This window comes from Haliotis rufescens, unplaced genomic scaffold (genome assembly GCF_023055435.1).
Source record: "Haliotis rufescens isolate VD_foot unplaced genomic scaffold, xgHalRufe1.0.p SCAF_4, whole genome shotgun sequence".
Lineage (NCBI taxonomy): Eukaryota > Metazoa > Mollusca > Gastropoda > Lepetellida > Haliotidae > Haliotis > Haliotis rufescens.
The window spans coordinates 42087789-42111586 of NW_025964112.1; the positions used below are offsets into that span (position 1 = coordinate 42087789).

The 23798-nt window shown below is 41.4% G+C and overlaps 1 protein-coding gene across 1 annotated transcript in view; it reads left to right on the forward strand.

Moving 5' to 3' along the window:
• Positions 1 to 20627: 20627 nt before the first annotated feature.
• The window catches only part of LOC124135955, a 44665-nt gene continuing 41494 nt past the window's right edge, over positions 20628 to 23798 (forward strand). The window contains exon 1 of the mRNA XM_046501672.2: positions 20628 to 20764. Within this exon, the coding sequence (XP_046357628.2) occupies positions 20758 to 20764 (7 nt within the window). The 5' untranslated portion in view covers positions 20628 to 20757. The remainder of the gene's footprint in view (positions 20765 to 23798) is intronic.

Sequence of the window (23798 nt, forward strand, 5' to 3'; positions counted from 1 at the left end):
AAGCGAGAGAAATGATGGCGAATTAACGACGGCTATCCCTTTTGCTTTAGAAGTATGTTCATATAAGCAACACAGGAGGCCGAGTATTTAGTTTTTATATCTATATTTAAAGAAATTCTATGTTGCTGCTTTGAGATGACTCATTCACAGTGACTGCATATAATACTAATATGAGTTATGTCAGCGACGCCATCAAGATTAGATATAAACGCTATTTACCCTCTTGCGTGCCTTCTGGGAAAGACCATCCCATCTTTAAAATGTAAATTTATTAAGGGAATTTACCCAGCAGTTTAAATTAGCAATGTGCACTGAGACTGTGATCAAGGTGACCGTTGTTCTAAGATTCCAGGGACACTTGTCTTGACATCAAGATCAAATGGTACACAGATACTACTACACGACTGTCTGTCAGATACCATTTATCTTATAACGAGCCAATGCGGTAAATGGTAATCTGTTTCTTACACACTCTAACATCGCACCATCCTTATTTCGAATCGATGTATATATTTTTTTCTATTCTCATAATCGCATGAGAGTACAGCATGGAATAAATGCTTACTAGTAATGGCGAGTGTGACCCTTCACTTAAATGCTTCAGACAAATCTGTGGATTATCAAGGCGATGATAATGATAAAAATTGGATCAACGAAAAATGTGTAAACGCTCTAAACCACATAAACACCCTGCACTTAAAACATCAATAGTCATACGAGTAATTGTTAACCTGCACTAAGAAAGACATTGGTGCACTCTCTTGTATGCATTTCAAAACACAAACATAACTTTGTATGATTATTCTATAGAATTCTGAAACACTTTCATCCTTTGGTGTGGCTCTTTTACTAATGGGAGAGAAAATGAATACATTCCATATACTGAGTGGAAAAGACAGAGCCATTCTTCACTTCACAGATGACCTATTTTAATACCATAACTCATTTTCGTTGCATGCGTGGTTGCCCGAGGATAGATTCCTCCCCCACCCCTCCCGCGAGACATGAACATTTAACCATGCCATTTGGTTATGGTCAATATTGCTTGGTTTTTGGTATTTACATAGTTTTCATGGGTAGTTTAACCTAATTTATTGTCGATTGTCAACACCCGTGGGTAGACTTGGATCTTCATCTTTAGATCCTGGAAAAGTGGGGGAGGTTCATTGAATCTTACAACAGCTAGTTCTTTACGCGGAGACACAGTTAACCCACTAGTGAAGGCACTCCTTGATCTCACGGACCTAACTGTTTACATTCATCACAAAGAACTATGATTAAGGTATCTATTTATTCTTACAGTGAAGGACCGTTTGATATTTCATCACAAGGGCTCAAAGAACCAAACTGCGTTCAACAGTGACAAGGTGGTTAAGTTCAGGTGAAGATGAGGATGTTGCCGGCCCCGTATAAAAATAACATAAAAACATTTATGTTAAAGATAACGAACAAATTGACAAATATACCACAGGTGCATTAGATGAACGAGGAAAAGATCATTTCTTAACCGCAAACCTCTGTTTCTGTCTGTCTGTCTGTCTGTCTGTCTGTGTCAGTCTCTGCCCCCCCCCCCCTCTGTCTCTCTCTCTCTCTCTGTCTCTCTCTCTCTCTCTCTCTCTCTGTCTGCCTCTCCCACGAGGTGAAAGAGAGATAGAGAGAGATTCAATAGTCTCCCTTCCCCATGTGCCTATTTTTTAATACATTGTGCTATTCATGCTTTGTTGCATCTTCATTTAACCACCATTCCATTTTAACACATGCTAACTCATTTCTAGAAACCCAACAAGCAAAAGGAGTTTCATGTCTACAATGCGCGCTCCACACATTCATGCGACATAACGAAGCCTGCTATTTGTTTGCTCGCAATTAGTTTATGCATTGAAATCATCACCCTCTTTTCACAGACTTTCATCAACTGGTACATAAAGCATACACCCGGAAGGGCAAAAACATCCATCAATGACCTAGAGGTGACCACACCCAATACAGAAACATGGTTCTGAACGCTTTTAACCCCACATCACAAGCCCAACCTTGACCCGTCTGGAGTAACGCCTGGACAACCTTCAACAGGTACCCCCCAACGTCTGCTAATCTTCCCCATGTTCAGGTACCTTCCAGGCAATCTACACCCCATTCAGGAGCCTTTGTGTATGCTGCAGCATGGGGCGTGACATATTTCAATACACTCTCCAGTCATGAGGATACGCGATCGTTCTTCAATACGATAGCTAAACATAACAAGCAAACCTCCTATCCCGCCCAGTCTAACTTAAGAAAATATAATGTTTGCTCTGTTGCAGCACAACTCTCGTACTTCTATTGGTTCTTTCCTTCTATATAGAGTAAAAAGCAAATACTCATTTCAAGATGCTTGGGATTGTCGCATATAAATACATTTCTTTCCATTTATTGATGTAGATGAAAGGTTGAACTTATAGATATGTTAGGTGCTTGTTTTCGTTTCAAGGCAATTGTGTAGAATATCAAACAAAACAGCTCCAACGAGACCGTCGTTGTATTTGACCAGAAACAAGTATAGAAGGCCTTTAAGACCAGGGCGGGATGTTATTGGTCTGAGGTAATGTATGTGTGACAACATATATGGATGTCGTTTTTGTATATTTTTATGTATTTGAAGATTTTCGGGTTGTTGTTCGAATTATATAGTCTACATAGAATGTACACGAAGTTAACTACAATTCTTGTGACATATATAGGGTTCTGTTTCGAAATAACTGAGAATGAGGTATTTATGTTTACTTATTTTTCGAATACTTCATGAGAATGAGTTTTTAACTTAGTTCTGTTGGTAAATATAGCGCTCTGTCCCCAAAGTCGTTTTCGAAATACCTGAGGTTTTCAATTTTAGTTCTGTTGGCAAATATAGGATTCTGTCTCCAAGACTCAAACTACCTCTCAAGTGTTAATATCAATATTCACATTATCGTACCGATCTTGTGAAGGATAGCGTGTTGAATATTTGCTCTATCATTACATCGTATGAAACTGTCATGTTGGAGATATGTGATCAGAAGATCATCCTAGCCTCTATTCCGCATCAGTTCGACGTCCAAGTGATGCTCTGCTGAGTCCAGTACGCATCTTTTATAGCCTCCAAAAATAGACCGTGAGCGCTGTGCACCGTCGATCTTCAATTTCTATACTCATGTAGTTGCGTCAAGGGAGCTCTTGCAATTGCTTACTCATCTTTGAATAGTTATGTTTGAAAGCCAACATCAGTCTAATAAGTGGTTATGAACTGTGTGAGAGGCATACTCGTAGTTAATGTCACATTTCTTCATATATTGCATACAATAAAATGACATCCCTCAATTAACGTTGTCCGCATGTAAAGGACTGCTTCTGCATATTTTCTGCAAGTAAATTCACTCTGTATAAACCATTAATTTTTTCAGGCCGTACAAAATGTAGCATAAACTTTGAGTAAAAAGATTGAGGTATATCGCCGTTTTGAACAATGTTTCCGTTATATGATAGCACGTCAGTTTAATGTTTGACGAATGCCATATTTCTTTATTGAAACCCACGAGCACGAGCTAGGTGCTGAGAGACCAAGGATTATTATCGAAGCGTGTCTAGGATCCAACCCAGCGAAACCTAAGATTCGAATCCCGCATCGCCTTAGACAAATTCACTAACCGTGCCCGTGCCCCCATGCATTTGTTCTTCAATGATTGTTGCCAAGGATCATTGCCGCAACGAATATAAGATTCCAACCCATGAAGTCAGTGAATATGATTCAATGAATCGCTGCAGACATCAGATTTGCGGGTTCGGGAGCACTGACAGCTAAGGCGTCGCAATTCGCTGTGCAGAGTTGCGTCCCTTGGACATGGAAGAAGCCTATCATTATGGGTTCAAATCCCGTTTCGCCCTGAGTATATTTCTATGTATGTCAGCACCATACCCGTGCTCTTGGGTTTCACCAAAGCGGTAAATGTCTGAGACCTGCATCACGCAGGCGTTCCTCCCACATTAAGCTCACACGCTGTGGTATAACTGGAATACTGTTAAAAGCAACGTGGAGACCAATTCCCTCACTCAGAGGTGCGATTTTATATCGACACGTTCCATCAAACAACCTTCACTATCTCATCTTCTTTCATGCATAGGCCGCCTCCATGCTCTGGTGGATAGGGCGTCTATCTAGAGGTCCAATATATCTATCTGTATATATTTATGAGTGGAATAGTGGAGCGCCTCATTAGACCCCATTTCATCCCACCTCACCTTTCACGAGCAAGCCTTTTTTACCCAGGTGTGGTCGTAATGTATATTTGTAACCATACAACATCTCAACTCACGGATGAAAGCCCCGCAATGGGAACCTATAAACCTTAATCGGGTCACGAATATCATCCTCTGTCTAATGTCAAGCCAACTGGATAACGTCATGGTTCGTCACACGGAAGACCCGGGTTCGTCTCTCCACGTGGGTTCACTGAGTGAGCCCATCTTTGTGAAATAATTAACCCACCGCGCTAACCGAAATAGAAGTAATGACGATTGCGTGTTGGTATTGTATAAAGGGGAACGGATGGCCTAGTCGCCTAAGGCTCCGCAATTCGCTGTGCATAGTCAGAAACCTATGATTGTGGGTTCGAATGCAGGTTCGCCATTATTATGTTTCAATGTTTGTCAGCTCAATACCTGTGCTCGTGGGTTTCCCCTAAGGGTAAACATCTAAGAACCGTATCACTTGAGGCTTTCCTCCCAAATCAAGCTCTCACTCACTCACTCACTCACTCACTCACTCACTGAAGAATTATCATTGCAGGAGGAGACAGTTATATTTTCGTTTTCTCGCCCCTAAGGAGCAGTCGAATGTTGTTTAATGCGTCTGCAATATTCCATCTATTTCAGTACTTGAATAACCTTTAAAAAATCGACTTTGGTCCAGGAAACAGGCCATTAACTTATAAACTGCATAAGACCATATAATCATAATCATCACCATGGTAACCATCCAGTCTTCACTAATCGGCTGTCAGGGGCATTTGGGATCTGTTTTTTCAAGGAAGCCCCACGAGGGGTGTTGGATGTGATCGTCAAAGTTTGTTGTGTGTGTATCACATAGTTTCACAGTTATGTAGGCATGCGAGGTATTAGTACGGTCACTAAGCCTTGACCTAAGGGAATTGTCCAAGGGTGACTAATAGATGTAAGAGTGCATTGGTAAGGAATCGAGGGGGCAAACCTGACCGTTTCAAATAGCCCATGCATTTCATAAGAACATTAACGCCTTCGGTTCTCCGACAACAGGATCGGGCACCCAGCCTAGCATATATGTCACATCGAATTATTGCAGCAGAATAAAAAGGTAGCCAATACTTACATTTAAATAAAACATTTGATTATTAACTGAAGAAACCACGGAACACAACAACAATCAAAATGGAGTGTAGTCGGCACTCTAATGTTGCGCTACGTTAATGTAGGCTTATACGGTAAAGGTATTAATTGACGTTTAATGCAGTTTGAAATCGTAGGCGCTAAGCAGGGATTATCGTGGGCAGAGGTGGGTTAATTGCAAAAGCGTTCACTTGTAATGCGGAATACCTAGGTTCGATTCTTCTCGTTGACAAATTTTGTAAAAAAAGTACAAATTGATAACAGCTGTAAAGCTGAAGTCAATCCCACGCAGGAACCAATCTCATTAAAATCAGATCTTAGTTCTCGCTACCGCTAAATAAAGACCTTTGTTTAGCGGTAGCGAGAACTAAGATCTGATTTTAATGAGATTGGCGCAGGAACTGAAGCCAGTAGATTCCTGGTGATGGTTGGCGGTACGTGGTGAAAAGGATTGACGTTTAAGTTAAAGGTGGAATGGGTGGTCACTGATGGTCACTTGGCGGTCACTAGGTAGTCACTGGATGGAGACTTGATGGTGGCCTGGTGGTCACTCGGTGGTCACATGGTGGTCAATCTATGGTCACTTGGTAGTCGGGATCTGATTGCTTCCAGGGGACGACGATGCCAGTCAGTTTTGGACTCTAATGGTGGCTATTCAAGGTATTAAGAGTGAGTGAGTTAAGATTAACGCCGATTTTAACAGTACTCCAGTTATTTCACGGCGTGTCAGCTTAATATTGGAGGAAAGCCCCAAGTGATGCAGGTCCCAGACGGTTACCACTTCGGTGAAACCCAGGAGCACGGGTATGGTGCTGACAAACCTAGAAACATAATCAGGGTGAACTGGGATTCGAACCCACAATCATAGGTTTCTGGCGTCCCCAAAGGACGCAACTCTGCACAGCGAATCGCGGCGCCTTAGACGACTGGGCCACCCGTGTCGACTCAAGGTATTAAGAACAGAACACCTTGAAAATCTACTTTTTCCAGAATCGGATGGTCTTTAACTTCTTTTGAGTAGTACACACACCTCTACTTTGGGGATGAAAGTGTTGAGTGCGTCTACAACAAGCATCTAGCAATAATCCAGGTACATCCAAACTGTGTGTAAATAATTGTTTTGGGACCAACAGGGGATTCTGTGGACCCCGAATCCTTTTAGACTGAGTGAGAAATATGATAAGTTGATGGATGTCTGTAGAAACCCTGTGTGGTATATCGGCGTGGGTGATTACTCATTGTAGTGGTGTCTTCCATAGCCATTGTGGTCTAAAAAGATCTTACAATTTTTTACGACTGTTTGTAACACATGATTCAGATGCAAATATTGTTGATTCAAAGTCTAATAATTGTAATTTGATGCCAGCAATCTCAATGAGAAATATTGGGCAACGCCCCAACAGAAGAAGTACCTGTACGTGGTGAAATAATTAACTCCCTTATTCCCGGATTTTGAATACTTCAAATAACCCATACAGTATTGTGTATGCGACAATACATGCAATACCCCACAGTGTTGCGTGTGGTGATGAATTCTTCTGCCACAACAGGAGAGCCGTGATATGACGGAGGCGTTTGATGAATGTCGTCTCTGTCTCTATCGTGGTAATATGAATGTTGTGAATTGTACATTGGTGTTCTCTTGCTGTCTGCCTTGTACTAGTCCGGACTAAAGCCGATTTAAAGTGCTAGCTCACTAAGATACCATGCCGCAGTTTAACATAAATACCCCACTCGGACACAGTATACTGACTCCGAGCCGACCAGTAGCCGGTATGACGCGGCCGGGGATCGGACCCCGGACCTTTCGCTCTCCGGGCGGACGCTCTACCACTAGACCACAGAGGCGGTCTTCCATTATGGGAGTTGGTTATCTGCACTGTGGGCTGCGTTTCAGTTATATTTATAATACGTCATTGTCATCTTCCCGAGGCAAGGGAACCCTTTTATCAAAGTCTTGTTTCCACAGTAGTAACTAGTCTTTGATACAGGCTAGTGGATACGCTTACATCGGGAAGATGCGTCAATTTGTGAGTGGTGAGGTTGCGTTAGCGCAGGTTGTGAACGGCATGTTACTGATGTGGGAAGAAAGTCTCTGGTAATGTAGGTCTTTGATTTCTTTCCCACTTTGGTGAAACCCACGAGCACGGGTATAAGGCTGACAAACCAAGAAACATGATCGGGGCGAACCGGAATTCAATCCCACAATCATAGGTTTCTGACACGCATAAGGGAGGCAACTCTGCACTGATCATTGCGTCGCCTCACACGACTGAACCACCCCTCTCATTTTGTGTTAATATAAGTGGCCTTGTCGTACGTGAAACTCACTAGCACGGTGTTTACATATGAGGCATCATTAACGGGGCGAAACAGTATTCCTAGAAACCTAGAAACATTATCGGGACGAACTGAGATTCGAACCTACGCCCATAAGTCGCCGGCGTGCTCAAGGGCCGCAACTCCGCCAAGCAAATTGCAGCGCCTGGTACGATTGGGCCACCCTTGCTCCACCCGAATGAAAACAGATAAACAGGAACAGTTCTATAAAGGAACCCTCAAGTATCACGGAAACCCCGAAATTTGAAATGGGGGTGAGCATAGGCTGCTAGAGCTGTGAGGTGGGTGATAATGATCTCTTACATATATATGATCTGGGGTATGTAAGAGAGATTAACAAGACCGTTGGGTGTTATTTTATCACTGTAACTTCAGCATGACTTTGATTTCATTCCGACAAAACTCCAATATTGTTATCAAGGATGGTAATATTAACCTACAACCATGCATATTGCATTACCGTTGTGTTTGTTTGTGTGTGTGTTAACGCAGCATTCAGCAATATTCCAGCTATATGACGGCGGTCTGTAAATAATTGAGTCTGGACCAGACAATCCAGTGATTGAAATCGTGAGCATCGATCCACACAATTTGGATACGATGACATGCATCAAGCATGTCAGCGTGCCTCACCACCCGATCCCGTTAGTCGTCTCTCACGACAAGCATGGGTTGCTGAAGACCTATTTTACCCCGGATCTTCACGGGTCGCATTACCGTTTTGACATGATTACATTTTCACAAAGATAGTCAAATCCACCATCATGTTTTGGGACATGAGAAATCAAAAATGCAATCAAAGTTATTTATGGTACAGAAGGTCATATAATTTATACATTTGGGGAATGTATAAAGAAGTAAAATCAATATTTATTCTATAAATAAACCAAATAAGAGTGAGGTTGTTGTGAGCGTTTGCTGAAGTGAGCTAATGAGACAGTATTGCAATAGATTAGCTATCATCAATACACGTAGCCAACAAACAATACACACCTACATACTATCCACCCACCATTAAATAGCATATCACACTCCCAGAATGTCGGTAAGTCTGATGGTGCGGCGAACCGTGATAAACCCAGCTTAGTGACCCCTGCTTATTGTGTTATTGACACAGCGTTGTCCAGGTATCAATTAAGATGTTCACACGCTGCCTCCCCCCCAAGGTCGAACGTCCTTACCCGTCCCTCTGTCACACCGCGTCCCGTCCACACACAGGCGCTCCCCACCCCGGGGATATTTGCCTCAATCTGGGATCACACATATAAAAGGTATTAGTGATCTCACGTTCAATTATGCGCGGTTTCTTTGAGATGTCATCGTCTTGACGAACAGAAAACCTACTCCAGCATGTCTAGGAAGATTGGGATCTTCCGAAGCCAGGCTCTCGGGGCACGGGCCTTGTCAAGTCTGTCCTGGGGATCTTGTATGCACTTACGCCGACATCTTAATTTTAGATCGCCGTAGGATGCTTCTATCTCAGTCTGGGTGTTTTAATTCTGGACATAGTCAAGTCTCTTCAGTCCGACATCCTCCATTTCAGATAAACGTAATTGGGTTTTTTTCTAGTTAAGCAGATAGTTCTCAATTCAGCACGTCACCACGTTGATTTTCAAACAATAGTAACACAAGCCAACCGTTAAGTATCACAGACATATTGGTAAGAGCTACGGTGAAACTAATTCACTAGTATGTGCGTTTATGTGTGTGTATTTGTGTGTGTGTCTGACTGCGTACGTGCATGTGTGCTTATATGCGCGTTTGAAATTTTTTAAAACATTGGTTGAAGAAAAATACAAACAAATTCATAATTGTAATAAATGTTGTAATAAAAACAGTGCACGAAAATATACCACTACCACCCTCATACCCCGCCAAAGCCATACCCACGCGGACGATAGCCCTCCACTACAAAAATCAAGTTTAAATATTGCTTACACACAATTATTCATAAGTGAACGGATCACAGGTGATGCATCAATGAAATACATGCGCAAACATAACAGAATATTATATTTAGAATATGGTATTTGAAATGTTATTGTTACAATGAGAAACCATCTTTAATATTTTATAGAACGTATTCCAGAGCGAGAAATGTTCTTGAAGAATAACACCAGCAGCTGATGATAAGATGGCAAGATGCGGATAATAGCTTGGCACGGCCTTGTTTGGACGTATTCATCAGGTTTACTAGAGCATCACTTCTATTCTCACGGGGGCCTGGGTATATAGGTACTCTGATACACCGACTTGACATTGTTAAACAGGTTGACTGCGCACGTAACTATCCTATAACATTCCTGTGGTTAACAATCTTCTTTTTTTTCATAATGTCATTGCGTGTGAATCCAAATTTCAAAATCTAAAGAAAGGAGTTGGGCGAAGGAGTGTACCTAAAGCTTCAGGTATATCGATGATCTGATGTGCTCAATGATTGTCAAAAAGCCAATTCCCACCCGAACTAGACATACAAGAGACCGGGAAAACAGTCTCATCTCTTTTATCTTTATCATCAGTGACATAATGATGTTCGATGCAATTCTCTATTTTGACTTTTACCATATGTTCTAGTTCTTATCAGGTGACATTTTGACTTGCCTTTACGTGTGTTTGTGAGGGTGCCAGCTGTGGGACAGGATACGCTCACCCTTTTCGCGAACATTTCATAACTACATGTTTATGACAGTCGGAATCGTAAAAATGACTCTGTTATGGCAAAGACTTTTTATGATCATGGCAAGAGTTTTGTCGGTTTTATTTATTTGAGGATGGGCCAGTCAGACTGTACAGTCAGATGTTTCAAATCTCAATAACATGCTTCTGATTTATGCAACCAAATCACCTTCAAAAGAAACCGAATAGCGTCTTAAAACATGTTTTGAATGTCCAGTGACGTTCTGTAGGTGGTTACGTTGGTCATTTACCCTGCTTGGAGCTCGTCATAAAAGGGATAAAACAAGGACTGAACCGCTCGGAATTTACAGCATACTGTGTTTGGGTAGGGTATCCATGTTAAACCACGGGATTGTATCTCAGTGAGCTAACACTATATAAGCGGCATAAGCCCGAACTAGAATACAAGAGCACGCACACGCGCACACGCGCACACGCGCACACACGGATGCACGCTCACTCACACTCACACACGTGCATGTACGTCGCTATATACGAGCAATAATATTGAACTACATAAAGCGACAAAACCCTTTCCATAACCAATAGAAATTTCTCCATAAAGCAGAGTCGATTTTACAATTCCGACTATATCATGAGCATGTGTTTATGAATCACTATTAAATAGTAATGATACCAGGTGTTCGCGAAACGGTGAGCGGATACTTACCCATCAGTGGCACCGGCACAATCACATGCAAAGGCAAGTCAATCGTTCACCTGAAAAGAAAGTACAAGTCAAAATAGGGAATTGCGTCGGACATCATTTTTGTCACTGATGCGTCAAATTTAGAAATGTCCTCCACATGTCTACCATAAACCTTTTTGAAAGCTTTACTGGGGCCTTGAAAATTGTAACCTTGATCAAACAATTTCTGAGCACAAATCGTATGAGAGGCTCTTCAAAATCTTAGTAGAAAGAGCCTGCTCGATTGTATCTCAAAAGTTGTGAAATGTAAACACCAAAGGCTGGAGCTGCTGGAATATTATTGCTCGACATGAAGGGAAAGTTGATTATTGGAAAGTTGAAGTCATCCCTCTTGTCATACAGTCTTGTGGAGAGTGTTTTGTCACTCTGAATCTGAATACATAGATCTAAATATGAAACAGATGAGGCGGTCTCACTGGTCTCTTTTATTTCTAGTTCAGGTGGGTAAATCAGTGGAAGGGAACTGGCTATTTGATTGCTATTGAACGATATCAGATCATCGATATACCTGAAGCTAAAGTTAGACTTTGGCTTGGCCAATCCGAACAGAAATTCCGATTCAAATGCATAAAGAAACAGATCAGCTAGAAGGGGAGCACAATTGGTGCCCATGGGGATGACTACTTCTTGCCGAATGTCTTACCCCCAAGTTTTACGTAGCTATTATCAATGAGGAAGTCCAGCATTTCAATGATTGTTTTCTCGGTAAACTTCAGATGGCATTTGCTTTCATTTTTCACAAATTGTCCTGAACCTCTGAATATAGATGGGTATCTGTATCTGTGTTCACCACGTTTTGTAACAAAAGCCCCATGGATCAAGGAATGAAGATGTTCCTTTAATTTGTTATGTGGGATAGTGGTGTACAAAGTTGAAAAATAAAATGTTTTGGCAGAAAGGAACTTCGTTCTTTTCTGATATTGCAAAAAGTTAAGCAAATCCTTTGATTTTTTGAGAATCTACATGGTATTAATTCCGCTTGTCTCAGGGGCGGTCGGATAGCCTAGTGGGTCTATTCCCGACATGGGTACAATGTGTGAAGCCCATTTCTGGAGTCCCCCACCGTGATATGGCTGGAATATTGCTAAAAGCGGCGTAAAAATATACTCACTCACGACTTGTCTCAAGTACTTTCTGTGAATATAAAGAAAGTCCTTCCTTGATTGTTTTGAGGATTATGAGTCTTTGAGACAAGCATTTGGTCGTACATTTGCAGGACCCGGCAATACCTCTCTTTGTACGAATTTGTATGGAGCTTTGGAATCCTGTACAAAAGAGGATTTGACATGTCTTCAGGTCTTAGAGACAAGTTGACAGTACGGATTTATGTCTTTGGCAGATTTCTTCCTCAGTTAACATACTGGCCTTATTTGTGGTATTATTTGATCAAACAACTAATATAGTAATTCTTAATTCAACGTTAAACCTCATTTCACCGATCCTACACACTGAGGAGTTGATTTTCCTAGAATTTCTGGAAGTGTTGTAACATCTGGGAATAGAGAGAACTTGCCACTTGGATGGTTGTGACGTCATTGGACATAGATCATTCAAGGTTCACTTAACTTTCGTATACCTTTTCATTTGTTTTATAAACATATGTGTCACATGCTTTAATACGAGTAAATTATATGGATGAAAACCCATTAGTTTTAATCGGCGATGTTTCTAATAGTACACTGAACCAATGCACTCGTTATCCGCGCTTAACCCTGAGTACGTGAATAATGTAATAGTAGAAAGAAATTAAAAATCGGGAGGCATTAGGTTCAAATAAATTCTATAGGTATCAAATCAAGGATAAATTCACTTCAAATCCATACGAAAGTCGTATATCTAAAAAATTATAATGAATGATTCTGTTTTTCAAGTTCAGGTACATAAATCTGTTGACGGGAATTGGGAATTTTTAACGCAATGAGGCATCGACATACCTGAAGCTTAAGTTAAATATTAAACGTCAAGAGAAGAGAGCATCCAGTCTTGTCTTGATTATCCATCTCAAAGATTCCATTTGGCGTAAAGGGAAAAATAGCTGTGAAAAGCATACGAATGGACCATTGAAAATCAGTGTTGATACCAAGTGTCCGCGAAACCAAGCATGCACCACCCCACTTCATGGTCATACTCCCTTGTTCTGATTCCTTGTTTTGAGACATTCTGATTCATGTACATAAAGAAAACACCAGCAAGGATGGGAACACAGTTGGTACCCACAATGAGACCTTCTTGCCTATATGTCTTATCTCCAACTTTCGCATAGATGTTACCAATGAGGAGGTCAGTAATTAGCGAGGCGATCGGGTAGCCTAGTGGTTAAAGCGTTCGCTCGTCACGCCGAAGACCCGGGTTCGATTCCCGACATGGGTACAATGTGTGAAACCCAGTTCTGGTGTCCCCCGCTGATATTGCTGGAATATTGATAAAAGCGGCGTAAAACCACACTCACTCAGTAAATTAGCGCTGATGGTTGATAGCGACGGACAACTGGAAGCCATTACTGACTGGTTACGGGCAATGGACAATGGGCAAACGGGAGGCCGGGGTTAATTAGCACGGATAGGTGATAGAATGGTAATGTTTCTTTTTGCAATTCACAACCCGACATCCAACATCAAAGGGCTGGATATCTTGTTATTACAGTCTGTGTAAAATGTAATTCTTATTAACTGATACCGAAACTGGTTGCTGCACAACAGTCTGATGGCAAATTACGATACTAAGATTCGATGTCGACAGACTGATACCTAAATATGTTGCTACACTGAAAGTTCAATGCAAAACTAGGGTACTAAGATATGATGTCCGATGTTAAACGACACGGTGGCACCATGTTACGACAGTGTGATGCTAAACTACATCACGGCACCATGTTACGGCAGTGTGATGCTAAACTACACCACGGCACCATGTTACGGCAGTGTGATTCTAAACTACACCACGGCATCATGTTACGGCAGTGTGATGCTAAACTACATCACGGCACCATGTTGCGTCAGTGTGATGCTAAACTACATCACGGCAACATGTTACGGCAGTGTGATGCTAAACTACATCACGGCACCATGTTACGACAGTGTGATGTTAAACTACATCACCATGTTACGGCAGTGTGATGCTAAACTACACCACGTCACCATGTTACGGCAGTGTGATGCTAAACTACATCACGGCACCATGTTACGGCAGTGTGATGTTTAACTACGTCACCATGTTACGGCAGTGTGATGCTAAACTACACCACGGTACCATGTTACGGCAGTGTGATGCTAAACTACATCACGGCAACATGTTACGGCAGTGTGATGTTAAACTACATCACGGCACCATGTTACATCAGTGTGATGTTAAACTACATCACGGCACCATGTTACGGAAGAACTGTGCTAAACTACACCACGGCACCATGTTACATCAGTGTGGTGCTAAACTACATCACGGCAACATGTTACGGCAGTGTGATGTTAAACTACATCACGGCACCATGTTACGGAAGTGCTGTGCTAAACTACGTCACGGCACCATGTTACGGAAGTGTGATGTTAAAATACATCACGGCACCATGTTACGGCAGTGTGATGCTAAACTACATCACGGCACCATGTTACGGAAGTGTGATGTTAAACTACATCACGGCACCATGTTACGGCAGTGTGATGTTAAACTACACCATGGCAGCATGTTACGGCAGTGTGATGCTAAACTACGTCACGGTACCATGTTACGGCAGTGTGATGTTAAACTACGTCACGGCACCATGTTACGGAAGTGTGATGTTAAACTACATCACGGCACCATGTTACGACAGTGTGATGTTAAACTACATCACGGTACCATGTTACGGCAGTGTGATGTTAAACTACATCACGGCACCATGTTACGGAAGTGTGATGCTAAACTACATCACGGCACCATGTTACGGCAGTGTGATGTTAAACTATACCATGGCAGCATGTTACGGCAGTGTGATGCTAAACTACGTCACGGCACCATGTTACGGCAGTGTGATGCTAAACTACATCACGGCACCATGTTACGGCAGTGTGATGTTAAACTAAATCACGGCACCATGTTACGGCAGTGTGATGTTAAACTACACCACGGCACCATTTTACGGCAGTGTGATGTTAAACTACATCACGGCACCATGTTACGGAAGTTCTGTGCTAAACTACGTCACGGCACCATGTTACGACAGTGTGATGTTAAACTACACCATGGCACCATGTTACGGCAGTGTGATGTTAAACTACGTCACGGCACCATGTAACGGCAGTGTGATGTTAAACTACACCATGGCACCATGTTACGGCAGTGTGATGTTAAACTACGTCACGGCACCATGTTACGACAGTGTGATGTTAAACTACATCACGGCACCATGTTACGGCAGTGTGATGTTAAACTACACCATGGCACCATGTTACGGCAGTGTGATGCTAAACTACGTCACGGCACCATGTTACGACAGTGTGATGTTAAACTACATCACGGCAACATGTTACGGCAGTGTGATGTTAAACTACATCACGGCACCATGTTACGGCAGTGTGATGTTAAACTACATCACGGCACCATGTTACGGCAGTGTGATGTTAAACTACATCACGGCACCATGTTACGGCAGTGTGATGTTAAACTACATCACGGCACCATGTTACGGAAGTGCTGTGCTAAACTACGTCACGGCACCATGTTACGACAGTGTGATGTTAAACTACACCATGGCACCATGTTACGGCAGTGTGATGTTAAACTACATCACGGCACCATGTTACGGCAGTGTGATGTTAAACTACATCACGGCACCATGTTACGGCAGTGTGATGTTAAACTACATCACGGCACCATGTTACGGCAGTGTGATGTTAAACTACATCACGGCACCATGTTACGGAAGTGCTGTGCTAAACTACGTCACGGCACCATGTTACGACAGTGTGATGTTAAACTACACCATGGCACCATGTTACGGCAGTGTGATGTTAAACTACATCACGGCACCATGTTACGACAGTGTGATGTTAAACTACATCACGGCACCATGTTACGGCAGTGTGATGTTAAACTACATCACGGCACCATGTTACGGCAGTGTGATGTTAAACTACATCACGGCACCATGTTACGGCAGTGTGATGTTAAACTACATCACGGAACCATTTTACGGCAGTGTGATGTTAAACTACATCACGGCACCATGTTACGGAAGTGCTGTGCTAAACTACGTCACGGCACCATGTTACGACAGTGTGATGTTAAACTACACCATGGCACCATGTTACGGCAGTGTGATGCTAAACTACATCACGGCACCATGTTACGGCAGTGTGATGTTAAACTACATCACGGCACCATGTTACGGCAGTGTGATGTTAAACTACATCACGGCACCATGTTACGGCAGTGTGATGTTAAACTACATCACGGCACCATGTTACGGAAGTGCTGTGCTAAACTACGTCACGGCACCATGTTACGGCAGAGTGATGCCAAAACTATGTTTCTGGCGGTGTCTTCTCAGTTTGCCTTTAACTCAGTTCGCCTACAGCACATTTGCCTTCACTCTGTTTGCATACAGCTCAGTTCGCCTGCACTCAGCTGCAGCTGTGCTCAGAAAGTCTCAAACAGAAAGGTCACAGTACCTGGCAGTACACCCGTACCTGGTCACACAGGGTAGATCCCCTGAGCAGCGCTCTGAGTGATGTGACCAAATGCTCCATAATCAACTTTGTACTCCGCATATTTCATCTGATATACCTAACATATCATTAGTCGAATCTGTACCAGACAAATCATTGGTCGAGTCTGTACCATTCATATAATTTTCATCACCATGTTGCCCTTTAGGCCTGTTGTCGTTTGAATTTACTGTCCGCCGCGATATAACTGAAATATTGCGAACTGTTGCGTAAAACAACATAAAATCACACACTCAGGCAGCAGACGGGATCCGTGAAAAATAACTTATGTGATTACGTGAATACAACTTTGTGCAGTCAATCACAAAATGTGTATTTTCGGGATTGTGTACACCATACAAATAACCGTCCAGTGTCAAGGTAAACATCAATGAGAAGTGTAATGATTGGTTCTTTGTATCAAATACATTGCATTTATCCCTCGATAGGTATTTAATATGTTGACCGTTTGTGGTAATAGAGATTGGTGGTCAAGGGACTTTCGGTGAGCTTGGCAGGATCAAACTGTGGGGTAGCTTGAGGTCGTTGTCAAAACATTTACACCACACAGTTGGAAACAGTAGAAAGCATTGGTACTAAAGAATGTATGGAATTATGAGCCATTTTGAGATATTTTCGTTATTTATATAGTGTATAGGAAACGTTTACTTCAAACCGCGTTAAGGTCAGTGACTGGGTGAGCGTAACGATGCTTTGAACAGTATTTTAGTTATCCCCCGGCGTGTCGTTAGATTAATGGGGAACACCTACTATTTAAAATATTCCCACCAACCTGCATGTAAATATGGGAAAACGTTCTATGGCTTTCGTTGGGCGTCACTCGTCAGCTTTGAATGAATGAATGAATGAATGAATGAATGAATGAATGAATGAATGAATGAAAGTGTCTCTCATAAATATACATGAGTTATATACATCATAAAAACTATGTTTATATTTTTATGCAAGGCCAACATAGGAAACACTATACACTAAAACGTGTATTTTCGATACTTTTAACATAATTATAAAATGTACAGTAACTGTAAAAATAGAACTTTGGTAAAAAATGTAAATAATGAATAGAGTAGGCGATAATGCGCAACCTTGTTTTACACCAGAATCAACAGGGAAAACATTAGTCTGATAATGATTGACATGCACATAACACAACACATTAACATGATAAAAGACTTAATTGTTTGTAGTATATTACCAGTTATACCACACTCAGCAAGTTTAAACCATAAGAGATCCCTGTTCACAGAGTCGAACGCCTTTTTAAAATAAAAAATAATTTCTGTATAATACTGTAATACTGTAAATAGTACAGACATGGTCGAGAAAGGATCTATCCTTTCGAAAGCCGTTTTGCTCATCTACAATGAAGTTATTTAATTCAAGGTATTTACAAAGACGCTGGTTAATAATATCAGCAAATATTTTAGATGGTATTGACAGCTTTATATATCGTTATATGTCGGTAGCTGAGATGGTCCCGAGGGTCACTGTCTTTAGATGGTTTAGGGATAGGTTTTATTGCACCACGGTTCCATGTTTGTCACGTGAGCGGACTGAAAGCTGTGTGGTAACAATCTGTGAAACCGCAGATGGAATGTTATCAAGGCCGCAGGATAAAAAAGAATCAGATCGACCCCCACCCTCCCTTGAAATCGAGTGAGTGAGTGAGTGAGAGAGTGAGTGAGTGAGTAACCATGATCTATTTGTTTGCGTAAATTTCAAGTTTCAGTATGCTGAAGATTGTGCATGTATATTAAGTACTAGCAGCTCGGTTATTTGAAATGCCAATTGTTACCACCTTACATAAATGTGGTATGAATGTGAAAAACTATCACATCAGTGACGCCTGTAAACTGGCATGTTTCAATCAGAAATATTGAGCTTGTCAGGAAATACATCAATTCATTTATCAATTTATGACAGATGTGTGGCTGCATCTCGCTTTCTGGCATTGGTGATATCTCGTCTGGACTACTGTAATGCTGTTCTAATAAGGTTGCCCAAAACCAACATCGCAAAGAATTAGGGTGTTCAAAACGAGGCTCCAAGAGTGGTTACCCGACCTGGAAAGTATGTTCATTTTAACATGTACTCATGCGACACTGACATCCGAGTTTAAAAACGCTGGAAGAAGAAGAAGAAGAAGAAGAAGAAGAATCATGTCAGACAATAGATCCCACCACCCTTGCTCTTCCCTCAATCGCTTTATTTACCAATCATTATTGGAGGACGTGGTTTGATCAAAGTTGGGGCTCATCATGATAGAATTGTTTTGTGCACTTTTGCACACATTTCCTTGTCTGGTGATCCTCTTGTGAAGCATGTCAAGACTCATGATGAAAACAAGGCATTCCACAATTTTGACACTAATGTGATTGACAAGAAAAACATGGCAAATATGCGGACCTCGCTTTCGAAATGTCACGTTTGCATCCCAACTACCAAGTTGCCCGACTCCCAATTGTTCTCGGTGCCAATCTGTTGACTAACATTGGGAGAGTACCCGAGTCTGCTACCAGGAATACAGCCCCTCTGACAATCTGTGTAAAGCAGAAGGCTGAAGTGTTGGGGAGTCCTCACATTCTCCGAAAAGTTCTGGGTGGGTTTGACCAGGCAGCGCTTCCTGGGAGAAGTCCCATTCGCTGTCTGGGCTGCGTGTAGAGGGGGATGGGCCCTGAGCTGATGATGAGCCTAACCAGCCGGACTGTGCCAGGATCACCCAGACCCTCTTTTTTGCATTTTTTTATTTTCATCTGATGATGATAAATAATAATAATAATAATAATAATAAAGATGATGATGATGGTAATAATAATGCGCTGTACAAGGCACTTCATGGTATTGGTCCACACTGATACAGCGCCATCAACCAGTAAGATTATTTAGGTCTGGTAACAATCAACTCCTGGTTGTACCTAAAACCAGCACTAAGTCATTTGACGACTGATGTTTTACGAAGACCGGTTCAACACTTTGGAGCAACATTCCTATCGACATCAAGAGTGCCAAAGACATCAGTGAATTCAAGTGAGTGTTAAAAACACATGCTCCAATCCACTTGTAGCTCTCACTAGCTCTCTGTTCACTGCAAAAGTGCCATTAAACGGGTCCAATTTTGGATAATATAATTGTGTAGATTCTAAAGCATTCTGGACGACTTTTATTTCCCCACATAATGTGTCAAATGTAGTTGGTGAAATGATCAAACATCAAAGGGAGTAAATATGAAAAGTAATCCATTGACCAACAAAATAATTCCAAATCACCAAAACATCACAGTCACGTAAAGTCGCACTAAATATGTGTATTCACATAACAAAAGATAACCTTTCGCATAAACACACTAAAACACACTAGTAATACATGCCCAGTATTTACTAGTCATATATGTCATGCTTGATAAAAAACAGAGTAGATTATTTTTAAGACATTCTTCTCGCCTATTCAGTTTGATATTTGTATACAAACTTTACCTTTTTCATATAATTTACAAATTGTTGTAAGGTTAAATGAAAGCTGAAATATGTAATACAAATGACACCGCATTTGATGAACCTGTACGTCTCGAAAATAAACATGTATATGTGTAGAGCTCAAAGGGAGGCGTGAGTGTCTATCAACCCCTTATTACCACACAGATCTCCTCTCAAAGCTCTGCATTAATGAGGTACGCCTTTGCTTAGCCGTGTCAAGGCTTTAACCACGACAACTGAACCGTGCAAGCACATTTTCACTTGCACCAATCACAGGTCAGTAATTATCCGCAAAGACCAAATTACCTGAGCAGTCACGTGTCTCTACTTCCGATATCCCCTCTCCCCATTCCGAGGAAGGTTTTAATCTAAGTCCCAGGTCCGGCAAACCAGAACACTACCACGATTTACTGGCGCCGGACGCCACTCTCCGAGGAATTATACCATCTACCTGAATTGGTTACAAATCCAAACAGAGAAGATGACAAGTGAGTTTTTATATCTAATGTTATTTATTTATTAATTAATATCACACACACACACACACATATATTAATACACGAAGGAATTCTATGAATAATTCTCGAACACCTAACGTTTTTATAGAAATTCTGACACTATTTATTGTTTTACTGGTATCATATATTGATGTGAGAAAACTTTATATGTTTACTTTTTATCAATTAACAAACTTAACCGGAGTTATCAGCAAACCACTTTACTTTCCTCAGCCACTTTGACAAAAGGTCTAGGATGTTTTTTGTCATATGATATTGTTCTCAAATTGCTTGAAGACATCAGAGACCCCTGGTATATACCAAGGGAGTAAAGAAAGAGTTTTTTTATCTTGAATAGGCAAAACTGATTTATTCAAACGATAAAACTAGCCATTAAGGCATATTATGTTTACAAATCTATTCCTACTTTTCAATATACGTTCAGCTTTAAGATACTTGAAAACTCGTTAGAAATTATTGTTGATCGTGAACAACATTACTTGCTTCTTTATCGTTGTTAAATATTGATATCATATGATTTACTGATGCAAGTCCCAAAACAAACGCACAGTTGATATCAAGCATTGTTGAATATGGATATCATATGATTTAGTGATACAAGTCCAAAAACAAACGCACAGTTGATATCCAGATCTACCCGTGTACAGGTGTGGTCATTTATGTCATTGATATGTAAATATATAAACTCCCATCGCTGACATTAAAGCAAGCGTGAGAGTCCTAGTAGCACCTCACCATAATCCCCGGAATTAATCCCCCATTGTAATGTTCGTACCGCGTTAATACCTAGCTTCGCTCAATGTCAATACGTGCTAATTGGCCTTGTTTGAATCATGCCTTCTATTCAAGACATGAGCAAGCAACCAAGCATGAAAACCGGGACTGGTCAGCACCTTGCAAGTCCAGTTTTGGACCAGAAAAAAGCCAATTGTTTGGCAAGCTCCTATTGCAAATAACTTGTCATTCTTCTTTCATTGTTGCCTTGGGTGTCGTCTGGGGTTTGGGCACTTTGGTTGGGTATGGGGTCAAGGCTAGTGTCACGTGGGTAGGGTCTAATGTATGTGTAGGTATGTATTATTCTTGACCAGACATCGACCTCGGGAAGAATCGTGACTACAAACAAATGAAGATCTTCCAAGTCCCACAGAAGACTGAACAGTTCACACGACTTGTTCTCATGCTTGAAACTACCATCGACTGTCAGTCGGTTTTTATAATAACATTTCACACGAATGGAACATTTTTAGGATTAGGGATATAGTTCTTTAAGACAGAAGCTTTAAGTTTTGAATACTACGAACGCAATCTCCCAAGATGTGCGGAAGGATGAGGTTAATTGCGCATCCTTGCTTTATGATGCGAAATACGAACATATAATACAGATATATTACACTGGCCACTACCTAACATAGAAGCATGGCACTGCAGATCATATTTGACGCTAAAGGAACGCCAAAAAGAGAAAACGGTCTGAAAATGGCTGAGATTATGATGTCTTTCATGGTCATTTAGAAGTTGGAAGAACATGACGACATGGAACTTTATTGATAACAACTTCATTTTGGTTTGTAACGTTTCGAGGTTACTTCTTTTCCCTTCGTCAAGTGAATAATGAAGAGACTCGAAGTTTCCCTGAAACAGTACAAATAAAAACGATGAATTATCCCTAAAGTGTCATATGTTTCACTTTGATCAACCTCTAACTGACCAAATACTGCTTTAACATAATAATGTTGAAGTGCTTTCCGCCAAACGAAACAGTTCGTGACGTCTTGTGATCTGATCAACCAATCCACACTTTTACCACTCGGAATATGCTGTAAGCGACATCGAAACGACATAAGGATCTAGTCATCCAGAAGTGGCTATGAAACATTTACAAATTTGATATTGTACGCTAAATTACTCGAAAGGTCGAAATATCACTACCCAGTGGTAATTCTAGCCAAGAGATTTATTTTCACACTGGGATACACACCAGCTTGTAAAGAACTCAAATTAAGCATAGTATAGGGCCTCTCGTTTTCTTAGAAGTCGCATTAAGCCAATGTCCACATGCCTGGCGTCTAGCGTTACAATGGTTCCACTGGACCAGACCATTGACCACCGCCCACTCCTCTATTGAGCTATGACCAGGGTAACTTAACCCTGGTTCAGGGAGAGGGGTGGAGGGTGGTGTGTTTGTCTGCTGGACAGCATCCGTTGGATGTTGCACAAAGCAGGGGTCGGTCTTGTAAGGACTGGCCATTATAACTGGTGACCTTCTGGTCTCTACAGTGAAACCTTGCAATGTAACAAGTGACTAATGGCAAATGGTTATTTTGCATGAATAGTTCACAATAGTAATTGGATTGCTCTCATTGTGGTCTGAAAACCAAGTTAAAACTAATATAACCCAGGCTGTAGTTCACAGTGGACGTTCGGCTACCTGTGGCTTTATTTGAAGAGTGGGTAAATGGGCCGCATGCAGCTCTGAGACAAAATGAGAGACATTTTAGTTTATGATTGTAACATTGTCTTGTCACAGCTATTTTGTCTCTTTGCCAGTGGAATCTGTTTCGTCTGATAATCGATACTTGTTTTCCACGTTGACGTTTTATTTTTAGATGCTTTAGATAATCTATATAGTCGTTACAGGACGATGATAAAGCATAACTTCTTTAAGTGGCATTTGGTGAGTGAGTGAGGGAGTGAGTGAATGAATGAATGTGGTTTTACGCCGCTTTTAGCAATATTCCAGCAATATCACGGCGGGGGACACCAGAAATGGGCTTCACACATTGTACCCATGTCGGGAATCGAACCCGGGTCTTCGGCGTGACGAGCGAACGCTTTTACCACTAGGCTACCCGACCACCCAAGTGGCATTTAGAAGTTAGTATGCTGAACAAGGGAGAGAGTTCTATGGATATACAACTTCCTTATTACAATGATTGCGACGTTTCTGTGCTGATGCGAACAGCGTTATCAAGCAAGTGATTGTTGATGATGGCTGTAATTGCCA